The sequence below is a fragment of the Lutra lutra genome, chromosome 14, assembly GCF_902655055.1.
Source record: "Lutra lutra chromosome 14, mLutLut1.2, whole genome shotgun sequence".
NCBI classification, from domain to species: Eukaryota; Metazoa; Chordata; class Mammalia; order Carnivora; family Mustelidae; genus Lutra; species Lutra lutra.
This window is the reverse complement of record NC_062291.1, coordinates 79,046,199-79,062,607: the sequence shown is the minus strand read 5'-3', so window position 1 is coordinate 79,062,607 and position 16,409 is coordinate 79,046,199. Positions and strand designations below refer to the sequence as shown.

At 48.3% G+C, this 16,409-nt stretch overlaps 1 protein-coding gene across 18 annotated transcripts in view; it reads left to right on the top strand.

Annotated features, from left to right (window-relative positions):
• FGFR2 (fibroblast growth factor receptor 2) overlaps window positions 1-16,409 on the top strand; it is a 102,929-nt gene that overhangs the window by 61,408 nt on the left and 25,112 nt on the right. For 7 of the 18 annotated variants that reach the window (XM_047702410.1, XM_047702408.1, XM_047702398.1 and 4 more), the window contains 3 exons: window positions 5,025-5,215; window positions 6,526-6,673; window positions 10,120-10,322. In XM_047702410.1, coding sequence (XP_047558366.1) covers window positions 5,025-5,215; window positions 6,526-6,673; window positions 10,120-10,322 — 542 coding nt within the window. Of the gene's footprint in view, window positions 1-5,024; window positions 5,216-6,525; window positions 6,674-7,903; window positions 8,049-10,119; window positions 10,323-16,409 lie in introns of all 18 variants that reach the window. The other 11 variants (XM_047702412.1, XM_047702409.1, XM_047702399.1 and 8 more) reach the window with 3 other exon arrangements.

The following is a 16,409-nucleotide window of genomic DNA, read 5'->3' as shown; positions in this document are numbered from 1 at the left end:
CGGACCCTTTTTGTTCTGACCTTCTTTTGTGCCCATCCCTAGAGGCTGGAGAAAACGTAGGGAAAACAAAACTCAGAGCCCAACTCGATCTGTCCCGTGTGTGTGGAGTATATCAGGTAGAGGCTTGACAAGGCAATGAACTCGTTCTACTAATTGTAATTAATTAGCGCGAGGTCTCTGGCAGGTTATTGGGCTCCTTGGACTTCAGAGGGCGTTGATCGCCTCTTGCTAACTGGGTTAGTGCGTTTTTTTATGCAGCAAAAGCAACTACTACCTGCTCTTTAGAAAATCAATCGAGGCTGGGCTTTAGAGAAAGAATTCTCTGTTGTTTTCACTTGTCCTCCAAATCGGGTAGAACGTTCTTTCCCTATTCAACACCATTTTGAGTTGCTAAGAAACTACCATTTTAGAGGAGGGGGTAATTAAATTTTGATTTCAATTTAAGGACAGAGCAGGCAAGGTTCTCTATGCTCCTTAGATGAATGGGTGCCCCAGAGCAGGAGACCTGCTGTTTCCAGATCAATACTGGCCACTCGGCGTGATTCAAGTCTCTGGGTGTTTTGCTGCCCAGAGAACAGCTTTGAAATGGTTCTTTGTGACAAGGGCTGCTGAACTTTTGGGGCAGAAATACTCAGGAGACTAGTGTGTGCTGGGAAACCTGCAACTCTGGGCTTGATTAATTTATAGGTGTAATTTAAGAACCTGGTCTCCTTCTGATCCCCGGGATGCGTGTTTACCGAGCCTGTAGGCATGAGGCCTGTCTGCTCTGTGGACATTTTTTATGGTCTTTGCTATGTCAGAGCTGAAGTTGTAGATCTCTTATGAGCCAAGCGTATTATTATGTCCAGAGGAGGACTGGCATGTTATAAAGTTTCAGTGGTCAATTAACAAAGATTTATTCTTTGTCACTCAGGTATTTTCTCTTTCTCAATAATTACCTCTTGGAACGAAGCAGGCTGTTTTCCGCCTGCTTTTTCTGGTTGTGGCCCCCAGTGTCAGAGCAGGACCCGAGAGGGTCAGTCTCGAAATTCAGACTCGGAGCAGCTGGGCCTTCCACTTGGGGAGCGTGGACTGGCTTGGAGCTCCTGACCAAAGGGAGTGAGAGCGAGTGAACCCACGGGGGAGAGAACGTATTTTGTAAAGCACTTCAGTCTGTGTTTACTACGCATCGGTTTGGCGGAACCTCATTCCAGCCGGGCAGCCAACTACCCCGCCGGCAGCCACCGCACACCCTGGGCTTCGTTCCCTTCTGTCTCAAGCTGGAGTTCGCACAGGGGCCCGAGAGCCGCTCCTTTCAAGGCGCGCGACCGGGTTCGGGTCCGCACCCCGCCCGCCTGCCGCCCGCTGCGCTCAGAATGTATCTTTAAAACATCACAGGAAGGACGCAGGGGTTGAGCTGCTTGTCAGCCTTTCTGTTTTTCCTTCTATTTATGTCACTGCCCCTGGAAAGAGAAAAGTCTGTTTTCTGTAAGATCTGAGAGCTAAACACGCAGTAAGAGAACCTTGCCTAAAACCGTAAAACCTTCCTGGTAGAGGCTGTCATTTTTTTGTTATCACGTAGAGAGATGGGCCAGCTCTGAGTGTTAGTGTGTAACCGAGAGATAATTCATTGACTTCTTCTTTTTGTATCAGCCTTTTGCCGCAAGCATCGGAAACCTGAGGGGTTTGCTCTGCCCGGGGCCTGGTGAGGTTCTGGGGAGAGCATGTTAGCCTTTGGCGGGGGGGTCTTCCTGCCCACCATCACTGCCCTGTTCCGGGGCCCCTGGGGTGCTGGCCACGGAAGCCCCCTCTCTGCGGGAGCTACTGCCCGCACCCTGCTCCCCCGCACCCTGCTCCTCCTCCCCCGCGTGTTTCAGAAGCTGGAACTTCTGTCATCCCCTTGCTGCTGATCACTGCTCTTTCGGGTCTGACAGACACCAGGAAAGAGTGATCGCTGAAGGTTTTGAGAAGAGGCATAGCTCTGTGCAGATCCTGGCATCCCGGGACCTCTTCCAAGATGTTTGGGGCCTGGTCTCAGACTTGTTTAAGGGCAGAGAATAAGGTTGCAAAGGAAATCAAAGCCTGATGTGGAGAAACGAAACATGAGGCCTACTGACTTTTTAAAAACATTTTAAATAACATTCTCTAAGGTTTCATTTTATACTGAAGGCCGCTGTAATAAGTTTTGGAAGACGGTGTAAGGTTTCGATTACAGAGCGATCCCGACTTGCAGTTTCTGTACCAAAAGTGAGAAAGGGCGGAGGGACGCGGGGCCGGTTGAGAGGTTATTTTGTATAAGGTGAGAAAATATGAAAGGATACATTCAGGACTGCAAGCGGCAACTTTTGTTGCCCTATAATTTGCAAACGCAATAATATTAAACCATTGCAAGGACTCCCCGCCCCCCCTTGGTGGAAATCGTCCGGATAGCAATGGAATAACTTAATAAGTGGAACGCGGCAGCGCGCTGACCACAAGTGAACAAGGCTGCGTCTCTGGCGTGGGCCCTGCCAGTGCTGTCCCAGGGACTACATTCCCTGCTGAAGGCTGGCGCAGGCCAGAGATGCCGGCCTTATGAAAGCACTCATTGTTCCCAGGGCATCGTTATTTGGTATTACATGCACAGTGTTTGCTTGTGAAACGATTTATTGGAAACAAGTATGTTTAAGAAGGAGAACTTGGTTTGAAATTCAGTTGATCTGGCTTATGACATTTAAGGTTTTATAGGGCCTTTGTTTCTAAGAATAAATATTTAGGTCCATTGTAAATATTTATCTCGAAACACACAAACACAGGCACGCAAAACTGGAAAACCGAGCCAGGGAACAAAAGGGTACCTAAAATGCACTTCTCTGCGGGAAAGGGCAAACTACCTCAATATGAGGTTATGTGTGAAGAAGGGGATTTTGTGAGCTTGGCTGGCAGTGTCTAGCCCAGAGGACAGATTCCCCTCCCACAAGGCGTCATGGGAGGAGGCCTGGTGAGGACAGAGTGTGTGTGTGTGTGTGTGTGTGTGTGTGTGTGTGTGTACACTTGACTCTGTTCTCCTCTCGTGGATGGGGCTCACTGGGATTAAACCAGCCTTGCCCATGCTGGCTCCAGGCCGGGTGCCACACTGGGCTTGCCGTGGCCCAGTGCAGAGATGGCATGTCCGCCAAAGGGTGAGGCTTCCGGTCATGTTTCTGGTCATCTGTGGTCATGAAGAGATCATAGATTTGAGATTTTCTGCCCACAAAAGTAGGCTTTCTGGGTTCTTTGTTCAGCCTCCAGGGTAATGTCCCGCAAATGAATGACTTCTTTGGAGACTCAAATTCTTATCTTTTTTTTTTTTTTTTTGGTAAAGATTTTATTTATTTATTTGACAGAGAGAGATCACAAGTAGACGGAGAGGCAGGCAGAGAGAGAGAGAGAGGGAAGCAGGCTCCCTGCTGAGCAGAGAGCCCGATGCGGGACTCGATCCCAGGACCCTGAGATCATGACCTGAGCCGAAGGCAGCGGCTTAACCCACTGAGCCACCCAGGCGCCCCTCAAATTCTTATCTTTAATGTGAAAGTGTAGGTGTCTCTGAAGTGATGGGAGATTCTGGAATGAAATGTGCTAAGAGTAACCCACTAGCATTTCTTTCTTTTCTTTTCCTTTTTTAAAAAGTTTTTAAAGACCAACAGGCTTGTGCAGTAAAATCAATTTACATGTGGTTTGGTTTGTGTCCAACAAATTCCACCAAATACTATTTTAAGGCCCAAATATAGAAGGGTTTCAATATCGATCATTGTAATTTGCTGTTTCCAGTCCAGCACACGGGGACACTCAGGTACAAGGTGGAGGCATGTTTGGTGTGTTGGGTTGGCTGGGATCTCTTCCTATCCTCGGCCATTTCTTAAGCCGGGGGTTAAAGGCAGTGGCCTCTGTAGTGTGGGGAGACAGATAGGCTGGCTTGCAGGTAAGGTAAGATAGGCTTACGTGCAGGTAAGGTGGGGGTGGGCTGATAGATTTGTGGATGGCTGGATGGGCGATTGGGTATGTGTTACCCTTGACCGAACTGCCATGTAGGAAGATGGCAGTCAGCTTGTGATTCTAGAGCCTTTGTGGACGGGATCACACAGTGGGCTGCTCGGTTACCAGTTTCTTAAGGACACTTGTGTGCAGTTTCTCATGGACCTTGAACTATAGGATTTCTATAGAGACCCCCTTGAAACTGGAGAGGGACTTTTGCAGGTGTAAGACGAGGGGTGTCTTCTGTTGAGAACTTTTTGCTTCGAAAGAGCAGCAAGGCACGTGAGGGTGGGAAGTGATTGCTAACATGCCCTCTGTGGGGCTTCCTTAAACATGGCCTAGAACGTTGCCGGGATTGGGGGACTGGGGTCTGTCTGTGTTTCTTTCGGTGCCACATCTGAATAAGGAATGTCTCCTTGTGCACCTAGCATTGGGCAGACGGTAACACTCAGTATATATCGAGAAAACGAAGGGGTGGATGGTGACTAAAAGGGGTGAAGTCCACGGTGAAAAGAGGAAACCCGTTGTTCATCCAGTCTGTTCATCACCTTGAACTCGTGCTTTCGGTTTTTCTTTCCAAACAAGAAACAGTCTTCTCAGAGCGCCTTAGAGATGTTTTGGGAGACAACTGAGTACAGGAGCCATTTTGGTGTTCTAGGTGACCTTGGGCTTGTCCCTTGCCAGTGACCTTAAGCTTATGGTCAAAGTGAGTCTCGATATTATCCCAAGGGGGACAAGTGAAGAGGCCCCCGTCCCTCTGCCGTTTGTCTTTTCCATTGTCAAAGTAAGACCTTTCCCCTTGTTTGGTGAGTGGCCACAGACAACCCATAACTTGAGATATCAGAAGTTCTTCTGTGTGTTTTCTAAGTAAGTATTCTTTTTACAAGGGTCGTGCTCTAGCAGTCTCCTTTGAAGTCGGTTTTGTTATACATTGGGTTGTGGTGTTATTTCAAAGGAGTCAGCCAGCAGACTTGAGGCCTTTAAGGCTTGTGTTCAGGAACAGCCTTCTGGACAACACAACTTACTTATTCGTCTCCCTCCCTGCCCCGCAGAGCGATCGCCACACCGGCCCATCCTCCAAGCTGGATTGCCGGCCAACGCCTCCACCGTGGTGGGAGGTGACGTCGAGTTCGTCTGCAAAGTGTACAGCGACGCCCAGCCCCACATTCAGTGGATCAAACACGTAGAAAAGAACGGCAGCAAATACGGGCCCGACGGGCTGCCTTACCTCAAGGTGCTGAAGGTGAGGACTTTCTGAATCTCAAGGGACCCGCAGGGGTCTCCGTCGTGGACGTCAGGGCAGGTTCTCCGATTTCCTGTTGGATCTGGGAGATGACAATTCTCCCATTTGACCGGCTAGGGGGAGAGTGTGTTAGGGGATTAGCAGATTATTAGACTCGCTAGTAAAATTGCATAAGGGAACTGGGGGCGGGGTGGGGTGGGGAGGAAGGGCTCTTCGAGTGGGAGCTGGAATAATTCAGCTATTTATCGGCCCCGAGATCGCCGACGGGGCATTGAGGCTTAGCTGCATGTCCATAAAAGTGGGGGTCGCGATGCCGCCTCCTCTAGCAGAGTCCACGGGACGGCGTGCATTGAGAGAGCTCTGTAAACTCGAGGCAAGGTACCAGCGCTTACCGTGATGCTGATGTCTCCATCTCTTAATATGACGTTAGGATCGAATTGGCGTAGCCGTCTGTCCGAAGCAATTCACGTTTTATTTTCAGAAGAGGGCTTTTAGCCTTGGAAACTCATTCACCTGTGGCTTAGACAATAAACTTTATTTTTTTATTTTTTAAAGATTTTATTTATTTATTTGACAGAGATCACAAGTAGGCAGAGAGGCAGGCAGAGAGAGAGGAGGAAGCAGGCTTCCTACTAAGCAGAGAGTCCGATGCGGGGCTCGATCCCAGGACCCTGGGATCATGACCTGAGCTGAAGGCAGAGGCTTTAACCCACTGAGCCACCCAGGTGCCCCAACAATCAACTTTAGAAAATAATTTTGCACAAGTGAAATGTTGAACAAGGAAACTTTCTCCTTGCCTTTCATATTTGGCTCCTTGAAAGTCCCCAGTGGAGCCAGCATCAGTCTCTTTAATGTTTAGGTCTGTCTTATTCTCCAGGATGGTGATGGCAAGCAACAGCTAAGTCTACAGACTTTTCTTAGCCACTGCCTACCACGTCTCCTGCATGTAGGTGCTCAAAGAGATCGTCCTTAGAAAAGAACAGTCTTCCCGTAGAACCATAGGTAGCCCCACTCAGAACTCTCAACCGGTGAGCTATTCTCCCCAGCTGAGAATCCCAGTGATCAAAAGAGCTGGAAAAAGATGACCAGCCTGGGGAACCGCGGGTTTGTTCTGCTTGGTCTTGATCACACGGCCCTCCCTCCCTCTCCATGGTCGAAGCCCATGACTCAGCTCGTTAAGGCAGTCGCTTAGACCTCATGGAAGTTGTTTTCTCTGTTAGTTTTTTTGGTGGTGTGTTGGTGGTGGGACCCTAGACAGTGCAAAGTCCTTCCTGGTTGGCCGTTATATTGTTCTCCTGTGTCTGTTCCAGCACTCGGGGATTAATAGTTCCAATGCAGAAGTGCTGGCTCTGTTCAATGTGACGGAGGCGGATGCTGGGGAGTATATATGTAAGGTCTCCAATTATATAGGGCAGGCCAACCAGTCCGCCTGGCTCACTGTCCTGCCAAAACAGCAAGGTAACAATGTTTTGTGTTTTTTTGTTTTTTGTTTTTTTTTTAAAAAAGAAGTCTGGATGTAGAAGCTGAAAAGACTTGGTGCTTTGGGAAACTGCAGGCAGCTTCTAGGATGACTCTGTGGCCTTGGTATATTCATAATCATCTTTCTTCGGTGATGCAGCTGGTAGGATGCCAGCAGCCATGGAAAAATGCCCACGATGCTCAAAGTGCTTGCTCTCATCTCTTCTAAAGATTACCCTCCACCCCCTCTCCCCCAACCCAGTTTTGAAGTCGTTCCTTCTGGCTTGTCTTGTTCGGGCTGCACATTCCCCATCATGACTGTCCACCATCAGCATTTTAAACACACGCAGGCATGCCTGTTGAATTTGGGACATTGGCGTATCAGTAGAATTCCTATCTCCTTCTGCCCCAAATTGGTAGAGAAGTATTGGCACGCAATAATTTTTCCAACAGAATATCACTTCCTTGGTTACCCGTAATGGGTGCTTAGGAGATCCTGTCCCTGACCTTGCTGTCCCAAACTGGAGCATAATCCATCTCATGGGCGTGGACGCAGTTGAAGGCAGCTGCTGTTGAAGGCAGCCGTTGCTGTTCTCTGTCACAACTCACACTCAAATGTCTATATTGAGGGAAAAAAACCCCTGCAGTGTCTTTGCTACCAAGATTGTACTTTCTTCTGTTTTTTTTTTTTCACCCAACGTGAGTCAAAGTGGTGACATGTGAAAATCAGACACAATATCCCACCCTGGTTGGTGCCCACAGGGCCGGAAGGACGTGCCAGGTGTCCACTTGGGCGCGTCTCCAGGGTTTTGCTCCCTAATGCAATAAATTCAAGACAGCACCATCCCTTCCTCAAGGTGGGAGTCTGCAGCCAACAGGACCAGAAGCCAGCTGGGACTTTTGGGGTGTTTATGCTTTTGGAAAACCATCCCTCAATCCAAAGCAACACAAAGGCCAAGAGAAGGGATCTCTGTGGGTTGATTTTTCCATGCGTCTGATTGCATGCATGTCTAGGTGGTGAAGCCGGTGTGGTGACGGGCCTGTGGCGGCGAGCTGCTCATTGTCGCTCAGTGTTTCTCGGTTGTGGGCTTTGTGGATGGGCTGCGATCGGAATCTTCTGCTGGCCAGCACCTGCCGGAGCCCCCCGGTGCGATGCCTCATGGTTCCACGGCCCCCTCCACGGTCATCCCTGTGTTGTCTAGCCTTTTCTCTTGCCTCCCTGTTTTCTAGGCCGCCGGTGTTAATACCACGGACAAAGAGATTGAGGTTCTCTATATCCGGAATGTAACTTTTGAGGATGCTGGGGAGTATACGTGCTTGGCGGGTAATTCTATTGGGATATCCTTTCACTCTGCATGGTTGACCGTTCTGCCAGGTACATACTGCTCTTTCTCTCCATGGTTTTTTCCCTTTTCTGGGTTGATTGCTATAAAATTAACACAGCTTCTGTTCTCAGAAACAGCCCCTTTTATCCCAGCGTAAAGATTTTGCAAAATGTTGAAAATTATCCCCCAGGGATAAGAATGTTGCCTTTGGAAATTCACTTACAATGAGATCCCACACTCACATTTATGATCAAGTGAAATTTCATCCTTAAAACCCAAAGGGATCTTAACATTTTCAGTGAGTCAATGTATAAATTCACCCATCCGCAGTTCTCTGAAGGAAGACGTGGCAATTACTTTGTAAAATTCAAAGTAATTTTTTCTCATTTCAAATTCCATTTCACTAAAATCCCATATGTACTTTGATCACGTGGTTCCACTCTCTCTTTTCAATGATATGTGAATAGAGGGATGTACGTTGGGGTGCCTGGGGAGAAGCACCCTGGCATGTAGGACGTACAGAAGCAGTGTGTTACCTACCATGGGAATCGGTGGCTTTGCTGCATGTTGCAATGAAATGGACCCTCCGTTTGCTTTTCCTGCAAAGCATGCTCGCGCCGACGTGGGCTTGATGTGATTTCCGCCCTTTGGAGAAATCAACATCAGCGAAGCCCTGTTGTTACATGCTGCTGTGGTCTGGGTCTTCGACCAGCATCTCTGTCCTAGTCGAACCTCTCCTGACAACCACGGTCTACTTTGATGCATCTGTCTCTGTCATTTCCTTTGTGAAGCTGCCTAGATTGGTTCGCTAGCTCATGATGTTCCACTCCAGTTCCTAATTCCTTATTTCTAGAGTAAAGTGCCTACCTGCATGCTTATTTTTATATCTAGTAAAAAGAAATTGATCATTTCATTTTGTGCTGTGCTGCTGGGAGTTTTGACTATCTTGCAAGTATTTTTTTCTGATTAAAATGGATAAGCTTTAAATAATACCATTGCATCCATTTTGCCTTTTGTTTTGAGTCTGCTCTGTGAATATTTGCTTTGAAACAATGAGATGCCTTTGACTTTGAGCTTGCTTTTACTTGTAGTACTGCATTCTACAGGGGCCTAATTGGCTCTTCTTAACCGATTTGCCTGACAGTACTAGCACATTAACTAAGGATGCCGTTCGAGAGAAATACCATTTGGAAATACACTGCCTGTAGCTCCATGACCACTGAGGACTGAGGAGGGAGCGGATAGTATTTTAAGTCGATCTAAGAACCTGTTACCTTAAGTAATTCCATGGATATGCACACGTCATACCATTTCTCTTTTTTCTTTTAGAGAAAAGTTGTAGTGACCTCAATATAACCAGAAAACACAAATCTTAAATGGTAATTGACTAAGGGATATTAGAAACGTTCCATGGTATGGATGTAATGATTCTGTATCAAAGGCAATTCGGTCTTTAAATTCAGTGCTTTCATTTGTTCGGTTAAATAATATGCTGGATTGTGTTAAGAAATTTGAAACCTTTCCGGACCAGCCTACTAGATGAATATTTATTTCATTTCGTATGGAAGTGTGTTCATCTGGGGAAAATCACCCCGTCACATCTTCCTTTGGAAGGGCTTACCCAAATAAGAGTGACGTTCCATCTGTTCACATGCGAAAGTGGGCGTTGTTTATATTTAGGAATTTTTAATTTGGTTTGCATCAGAGATCCCCTCGGAAGACAGTTTCTTTCTTTTTTTTTTTTTTTTAAAACAAGTGTGGATAACTGTCCTATTCTGTCCACACGTGTGACAGAATGTGGCCCCATAGCCTGCCCTTCATGTATTGGAGCCAGCCAGTCCGTGACGATCACTGGATTGCAGAGGCCGTTGCGGCTAGAGATAGTGGCTGCTCGGGCCCTGGTGGTCCAGCGGGCAGCCCTTGGTCACTCACCCTCATTTGGGAGCGGTGCAGGGCAGGCCCATAGCCCATGCCATTCTGTAGCACTGAGGCAATGGGAAGCCTGTCGTTGGGAATGGTCACCACCTTGTGATTCGTTTAGCTGTCCGGGATGCGTCATCAACCCCGTGTCCTAACTCTGTGGCCTGCTTATCTGTTCCTCCCCTGTGGTGTCCACTCCAGCTCCTGTAAGAGAGAAGGAGATCACGGCTTCCCCAGACTACCTGGAGATAGCCATTTACTGCATAGGGGTCTTCCTAATTGCCTGTATGGTGGTGACGGTCATCTTGTGCCGAATGAAGACCACGACCAAGAAGCCAGACTTCAGCAGCCAGCCAGCTGTGCACAAGCTGACGAAACGGATCCCCCTGCGGAGACAGGTAACAGAAAGTAGATAAAGAGTTTAAAGAAATTTACTCCTCCCTGCACGCCCCAGCCAGCCCTCGGCTCTCTTTCTGGGCTACGATATCCTCTACTTCTGCGAGCTTCTGTGCGCCACATGCCTCTCAGTGGCTCTCCAGTTAGTGTTTGGGGCTCAGAGAGTCAAATTCTGGTGCATCGATGGGGTCCGCTGGGTCAAGTTCCAAGGGCAAGAAAGTGGGTTGGTGTGAGACTCTGGGAGCTAATTGGCAGGACTGGAAATAACAGGGAGGCAATGCCCTTGTGTGTTCGAGGCTCAAGTGTAACCATCTTTTTGAATCATAGGCCACTTTTGTCCCCGTGATCTAATGCTGTTTTTGAGACAGGCTTATGCCACTAGTTGGGAAGGGAGGGACTCTAGTTCTCTTTGACTTATTATTATTTTTTTAATCAAGGTCAGAAACTTATGCCCTGGAGATGAAACTGAACTACTGCTTGATTTAAACCAGACTATGATGTCTCTAGTAACTGGGTTTTGGCTTGACCTCTCTGATTCTTAAAATAGACGTGTATGCATATATTATGTGTTATTATTAATCGTTCGCAAGTGCGGCTGTGGATTTGGTGGTAGAAAGATTTTTATACTGAATGAGCAACAGATTGTTCTTAACCCTGTGTCTGGCCTTGGTGGTTACTTTTCGCTCGTGTGTCCCTCCTGATGGGTGTTGTTTTGCTCTGGAGAGACAGGGCAAGATAGAACCTCTGCCGCCTCTGCCGTGACCCACAGCTGCAAAGCCGAGTGGGACAGGATATGCTTTGACTCCTTCCTCTGTGTTCCTGAGCATGGAAGGGGAAGGCAGATGTGAATGACAAGTGTTTACAAGTCAAGTATTGGAAACTTTGTTCTGATCAAGGAATTTCTTTGGTGGCAGCAAGTAAAATGGCTAACGCGCCGCTCTGTGGTAGCGTGTCCTTTAGTGGAATTTACAGGGTGTCTGTTAAAATTGCAGATTCCCTCGTCTTAGCCCCAGAGGCTTGTCATCCAGTAGATGTAGAATGGGGCCAGGAATCTGTATTTTAAGTGGGTCCTTAGGTGATTCTGAAATGCACTCTGAGAAACTCTGGGTGAATCCCAGCCCCGCCCCCCCGGCACTTCAGGTGGCGATGACATTTCTGGGGCAGGCATTAGCACGGATTAGGAACCAGTCGGCCGGCCGCAGCTTTGGCATGGCTCTGGCTGTTCCCAACCTAGCTCCACACTCCTGGCTGAATGGGTCCTTGTTGACTTCTCCGGAGCTGTGAATCAAGCAGCTCTTTATTCTTCTTAGAGGCTGAGCATGGCATCTGGAGTGTGTGTCAAGTGCAGGTGGTTGCCCAAACTGTGAAGAGCGAGGCAAGTAAAGGTGCCCATTGGGTGACTCCTGCCACCAAGAATGCTATTGTCATTAAAATGACACCACCATCATTCTTGGGGCCTTCCAGAGCAGCAATGATGGGGCCACTTGCCTGACTCTGGGAGAATCCAGTCTGAAGGTGACTCTTCACACGGCCAGGTGGTGCCTTCAGTGACCTTCAGGGGCTATGGCCACCCCTCCCCCTCCCTCCTCCTTTCCAGTTACCTCTGGGCCATTCTTCCAGACACCATCTTGAGAACCTGACCTCAGGTTGCAAAAGGGAGTGGTGTTCCCATCTCTATTATTAATTTTTTTTCTAATAGGGGAAAATGCTACCTTCTGGAGGAAACCTGCAATTTGGTGTAGCTAGACCATTGGCCCATAGTGATGTCATCATCTTTTTCTGCCACTGTGACAGTGCTCTTCTCTTTACTTAAATATAAAAGACCCAGTTGCCCTTAAAATCCCCTTGACTCAGCCCTATTCATTGTATTTCCGTTTCTCTTTGGCTGACTGGCCTTTTTTCTTTGTCTCCACTTTGGTTCGTCATTCTTTCTGTACTCTCCCCTGTGGAGCCAAAGGGAACATTAGGTTTTCTCTTTTTGTTCTCCTTCTTCTTCCTTTATTTATCATAATTTCCTGAGTGCTTGATCTAACCCAGGTTCCATGCAAGATAAGACTTGTCACCTTCCAGTGTTATTTGGCCATCATCGTTTAGAATGTAGCTGTCTTGGGTTTTAGCAGCATCAAGGAGAATAAGAGAAACAGAGGAAGGTGGGCAAATAGCCATGCCCTGGAGAGGGGGAGGGGAACCAACAGATCTCTGGGAGATTAATTTATTTGGGGGAATGTTGATTATTCATTTGGGGGAATGTTGACACCCCTCACCAACTCTTACGTGTTAAAATGGGTGTGTGATTCTTGACAACGAGCACGGCCCCTTTGGTGGGGAAGGAGATGCCCATCAGGTATCTGGATAAAAGAGGGTTATTGGGCTGTAGCTGGAATGAAAACCCCATAAAGGCTGGCAGATATGTTGATGACAGAGAAAATACCACAGGGATGCCAAGCATGCCTTTACCTGGCGACAGGTGAGCCTGTAATCAGATGTCTTGAGGATGGGTTCTTCCTAGTTACTTGCAAAGCCACTTTTCAGGCTGTATCTTCCCAACCTCCTCTACCACACAGGGAACACTGAGTGTCTTCATGCTGGAGTCTGAGTGTTATCTTCTTGGCCCTGACCCTCGCCCCTCCCCCAACACACATACACACAACGTCTCACTCAGCTCAGTCCATCATTGTTCTCTGTTTAGAACAAGAGGAGTGGTGTTCTTATTTTTCCTTCTTTCTCTCTCTCTTTTTTTTTAATCCTTCTGTGAGTGTTTCCTTCTTGACATTTACTAATTTGTCCTGGACTTAACTGTTATAAGACCGACGTTTCAGTGTGTTATTTTATTTGAGTCAAAGATACTTTTTCCTTGGGTAGCTCAGAAGAAATTCCTTGTGTGCCTGTCCCAGTAAGCAGGAGTTTTTTGAGGTTCTTTATGAATTTTGATGCTTGAGGAAAGGGGGGAACTTTTTGGTTGTGGGGGAGGTGGGTGGCACACAGCATCTCCCCGTGTCCCTTAACTGAGGTTCACCCTGGCTCAGACACCGTGCCAGCCCTTGGCTCTCCCGCTCTCGCTCCTCTGGAATCGGCATGATCAAGGTGGGGGCCAGCCCGGAGAGTATGTCCTCGTGCGCTTGTCAGTGCTAGTGCAGGTGTCTGGGGCTGCCCGTGGATGGCTGTAGTCATTAGGAGGCAGCCTCTGCATGTCCACGCGTGTAAGAGAGGGCTCCGCCTTCCCTGGACGCACACATCACTTGGGCATCGCTGGAGGGGGGTGGGAGGAAATTGTGGAGGTTTCTTTAGGAAGCATGAGCTATTTTGCTGGGTTTGGTGGATCCGGTTTTCAGTGAGTACCTCGACTTTCTTCTCTGGAGCCAGAAGTCTCCAGAGGGCAGGATGGAGATTTCCCTTTTGCTATAAACAGGTAAACCCATCTCCTAGGTGGGGAGGTATACACGTGCGTGCAGTGCACACTCCCACCACCACTGGCCTCTGAGAAGGGCTATGGGGTAATTTTTGTGAGACTTTAGTTTTGCCATGTTGGTTGTTGATACAGGTGGATCAAGGGCATCTTTCATAACAGTATCTTTGAGGTGAGTGGCATGAGCCCAGAAACCTCCTGAACGGGACAGAAGATGTGGGGGTGGGGGAGGCCTGAATGGGGACAAGGGGATTCAGGAGCCAGTTCTTGGGGCTGTGCACTAATGGTTATTAAACGCACCGTGAAGGCGGGTTCCACTCTTAGAAGCTCATTCACTGTCTAGCAGCCAGATATCAGGATCTTGGCATATTCTTCATGGTTTGATCAGTCATGGGGTCTAGTGAGACCTCCCTGGTTCCAGAACACACGTGGGTAATGAGACTGGCCATGGGTGGCTCCCTGCACTCTGCCCTTCCATGTGGGCTCTCCCATTGGGCTGCTCTCCCCCTCTCAGCCTTCCAGAGACAGGGCGGTGTGAGATCTGGTTTGGATTTTGGCTCCTGGGATCTTCTAGAAGAACCAGCCCATCCACGACTGGGGAGCCATTGCTCTGATGGGTTGAGTCATGGAGTCCAGGGAGCAGCGTGGGGGAGGCAGAGACCTGGTGAAGGAGACGAGTGACAAAAACCTTGTCTGATGACTTAAATTTTGTTATGGAGGGAAACAGAATCCAACCCCCGAACCCCCTTGAACCTTTAACCCAGCCACCTGGTTTGAGGTGGTGAAAGCATTTTGTTTGGACATTGGGGAACGGCAGGCAGGTCTTACAGCAAAAAGTGTGTTAACTTCTGTTCTGGCTTGGGACCGTGGACCCACAGCTTCAGAGTCAGGAATTAGCATGCACATTCGTCACCGCCCCCCCTTCCGCCTTTGCTTCTGCCTGCCTCGTTCTCTGTGAGGTCCCCTGCCTTGGTTCTAATCTAGTCTAATCTAGTGTGCAGAGATAACACGATTTCTTGGTGGCCCTTTAAAAAGAAAGAAAAAATCACTTCCTTTCTTAATCTCCCGTATAGACTGTAGAAATATACAAAAGGCACATTTCGTTAAAAGCCTGATTTATGGCATGTGTTAAAGAGATTCCGGAAAGTGGGGAGTTGAGTAGAGACTGAAAATACATGCTAGAACGTGCCTGTGGGGACTGAGAATGGCGAAGGCGGTTTATTTTAGGGTGTTCCCATTTATGGCTTGTCTATCACTTAATGATCGCCACCCATGGAATATTTTCAAATTAGATAGGCTATCCAATGAGGGGAGATCATGGTTTTGTGCAAAAAAAGAGCAGTTTATAATTGAATAGTGCTGTGTTAGGAGATTCACAGGTGGGCAGCGGGAATGACTTGGGGGGTGTGTTTGGAAGGAGAGAAGCTCCAGCGAGATGCCGCGTTGCGTGGAGGCATTGATAAGCCAACCGAAGCGTGTCAGCTCGCAGCAGAAACGGAGTGAGGACAAAGCCAGCCATAGTTACAGTCCCAGAGGGGATTTTAAAAGCTCAATAAAAATGCATGGAGGTAAAATTAAGATAACACTTCCACGGACAGAGTGACCAAATTCTAGTTTCTTATATTGCTGGCATTTTCTTACCTTTCTCCCCTCTGATTGGTGCTTTTTATAGAAGTATTTTCCAGATTTATACATTGAATCTAAACCTCCACCCTTAATCTGGACAGAACTTTCCTAAGTAATCCTTTTTGTAAACACGATTTTCAGGTTTTTAATAGTCACGATAACAACCAAGTTTGCCAAGGGTTTCCGTTTTGAAAGCTTTCACAGGAAAACCTCGTTGAGATTGTTTGGAGGAAGATGCGTACGTATGTGAACTTCTGCTGTGGGTTTGTGGGCGAAGATTGCTCGGGTCATAGGTGAGCCGCAGAGCAGTCAGCGTCTGATGGAACGTTAGGTTTTTCTGCTCTTAAGCCCCCTCTGAGCCGTATTTGTCACGAGGATGTTTTTATGCTCCAGCTTTCCTCCTGCTCTGGGACCAACCCCTGACTCCCGGATCCTTTGTTTCTTGTGTTTGCTTTTTCCCTTGCTGGAGCCCCAGCCCACCCTGGCTGAGCAGAGGGTCTCATCTTCCAGGCCAGTAAGGCAGTCAGCCCTTAATGCCAGTGGGTTTCGTTCTTCACAGGGCACACAGGAAGCTAACATCTCCCACTCGAAACCACCACAGGCTCCAGATCTTCTGGGTTCCCCAGAGGAAGATGCCGGTCATAAGCTCCCTTGGATCTGGGCAGCTCAGGATTCTGAAAAGGTGCTAGGAAAAACTACTGTGGTCTTGGCAAATATTAACTGAGCTTTTAGCAAGCGCCAAGCTCAGCACTAAATGTCTTATGGGCGTGACCTCATTTCACCCTCATGGTGCCCCTGCGGGGTGGGAACTTCCCCGGTTTCCTTCTAACAGGTAGGAGAGTCTAGCTTGGGATGGGTAAATGACTTCCCCAAACTCTCACAGTTGGCCAGCATGGGAATTGGCACACGGCCCCCACCTGATTGGGCCCCCATGTTGTAGATAGTTAGCAGGGGAAGGGGACCAGCTAGGGTGGGCTGCTTGGCCAGGGCTGGTCAGTGGGGTGCCCACGTGGGAGGGTGCAGAGATGCTGCAGAACCCAGCACAGGGGAAGGAGAAGGGCAG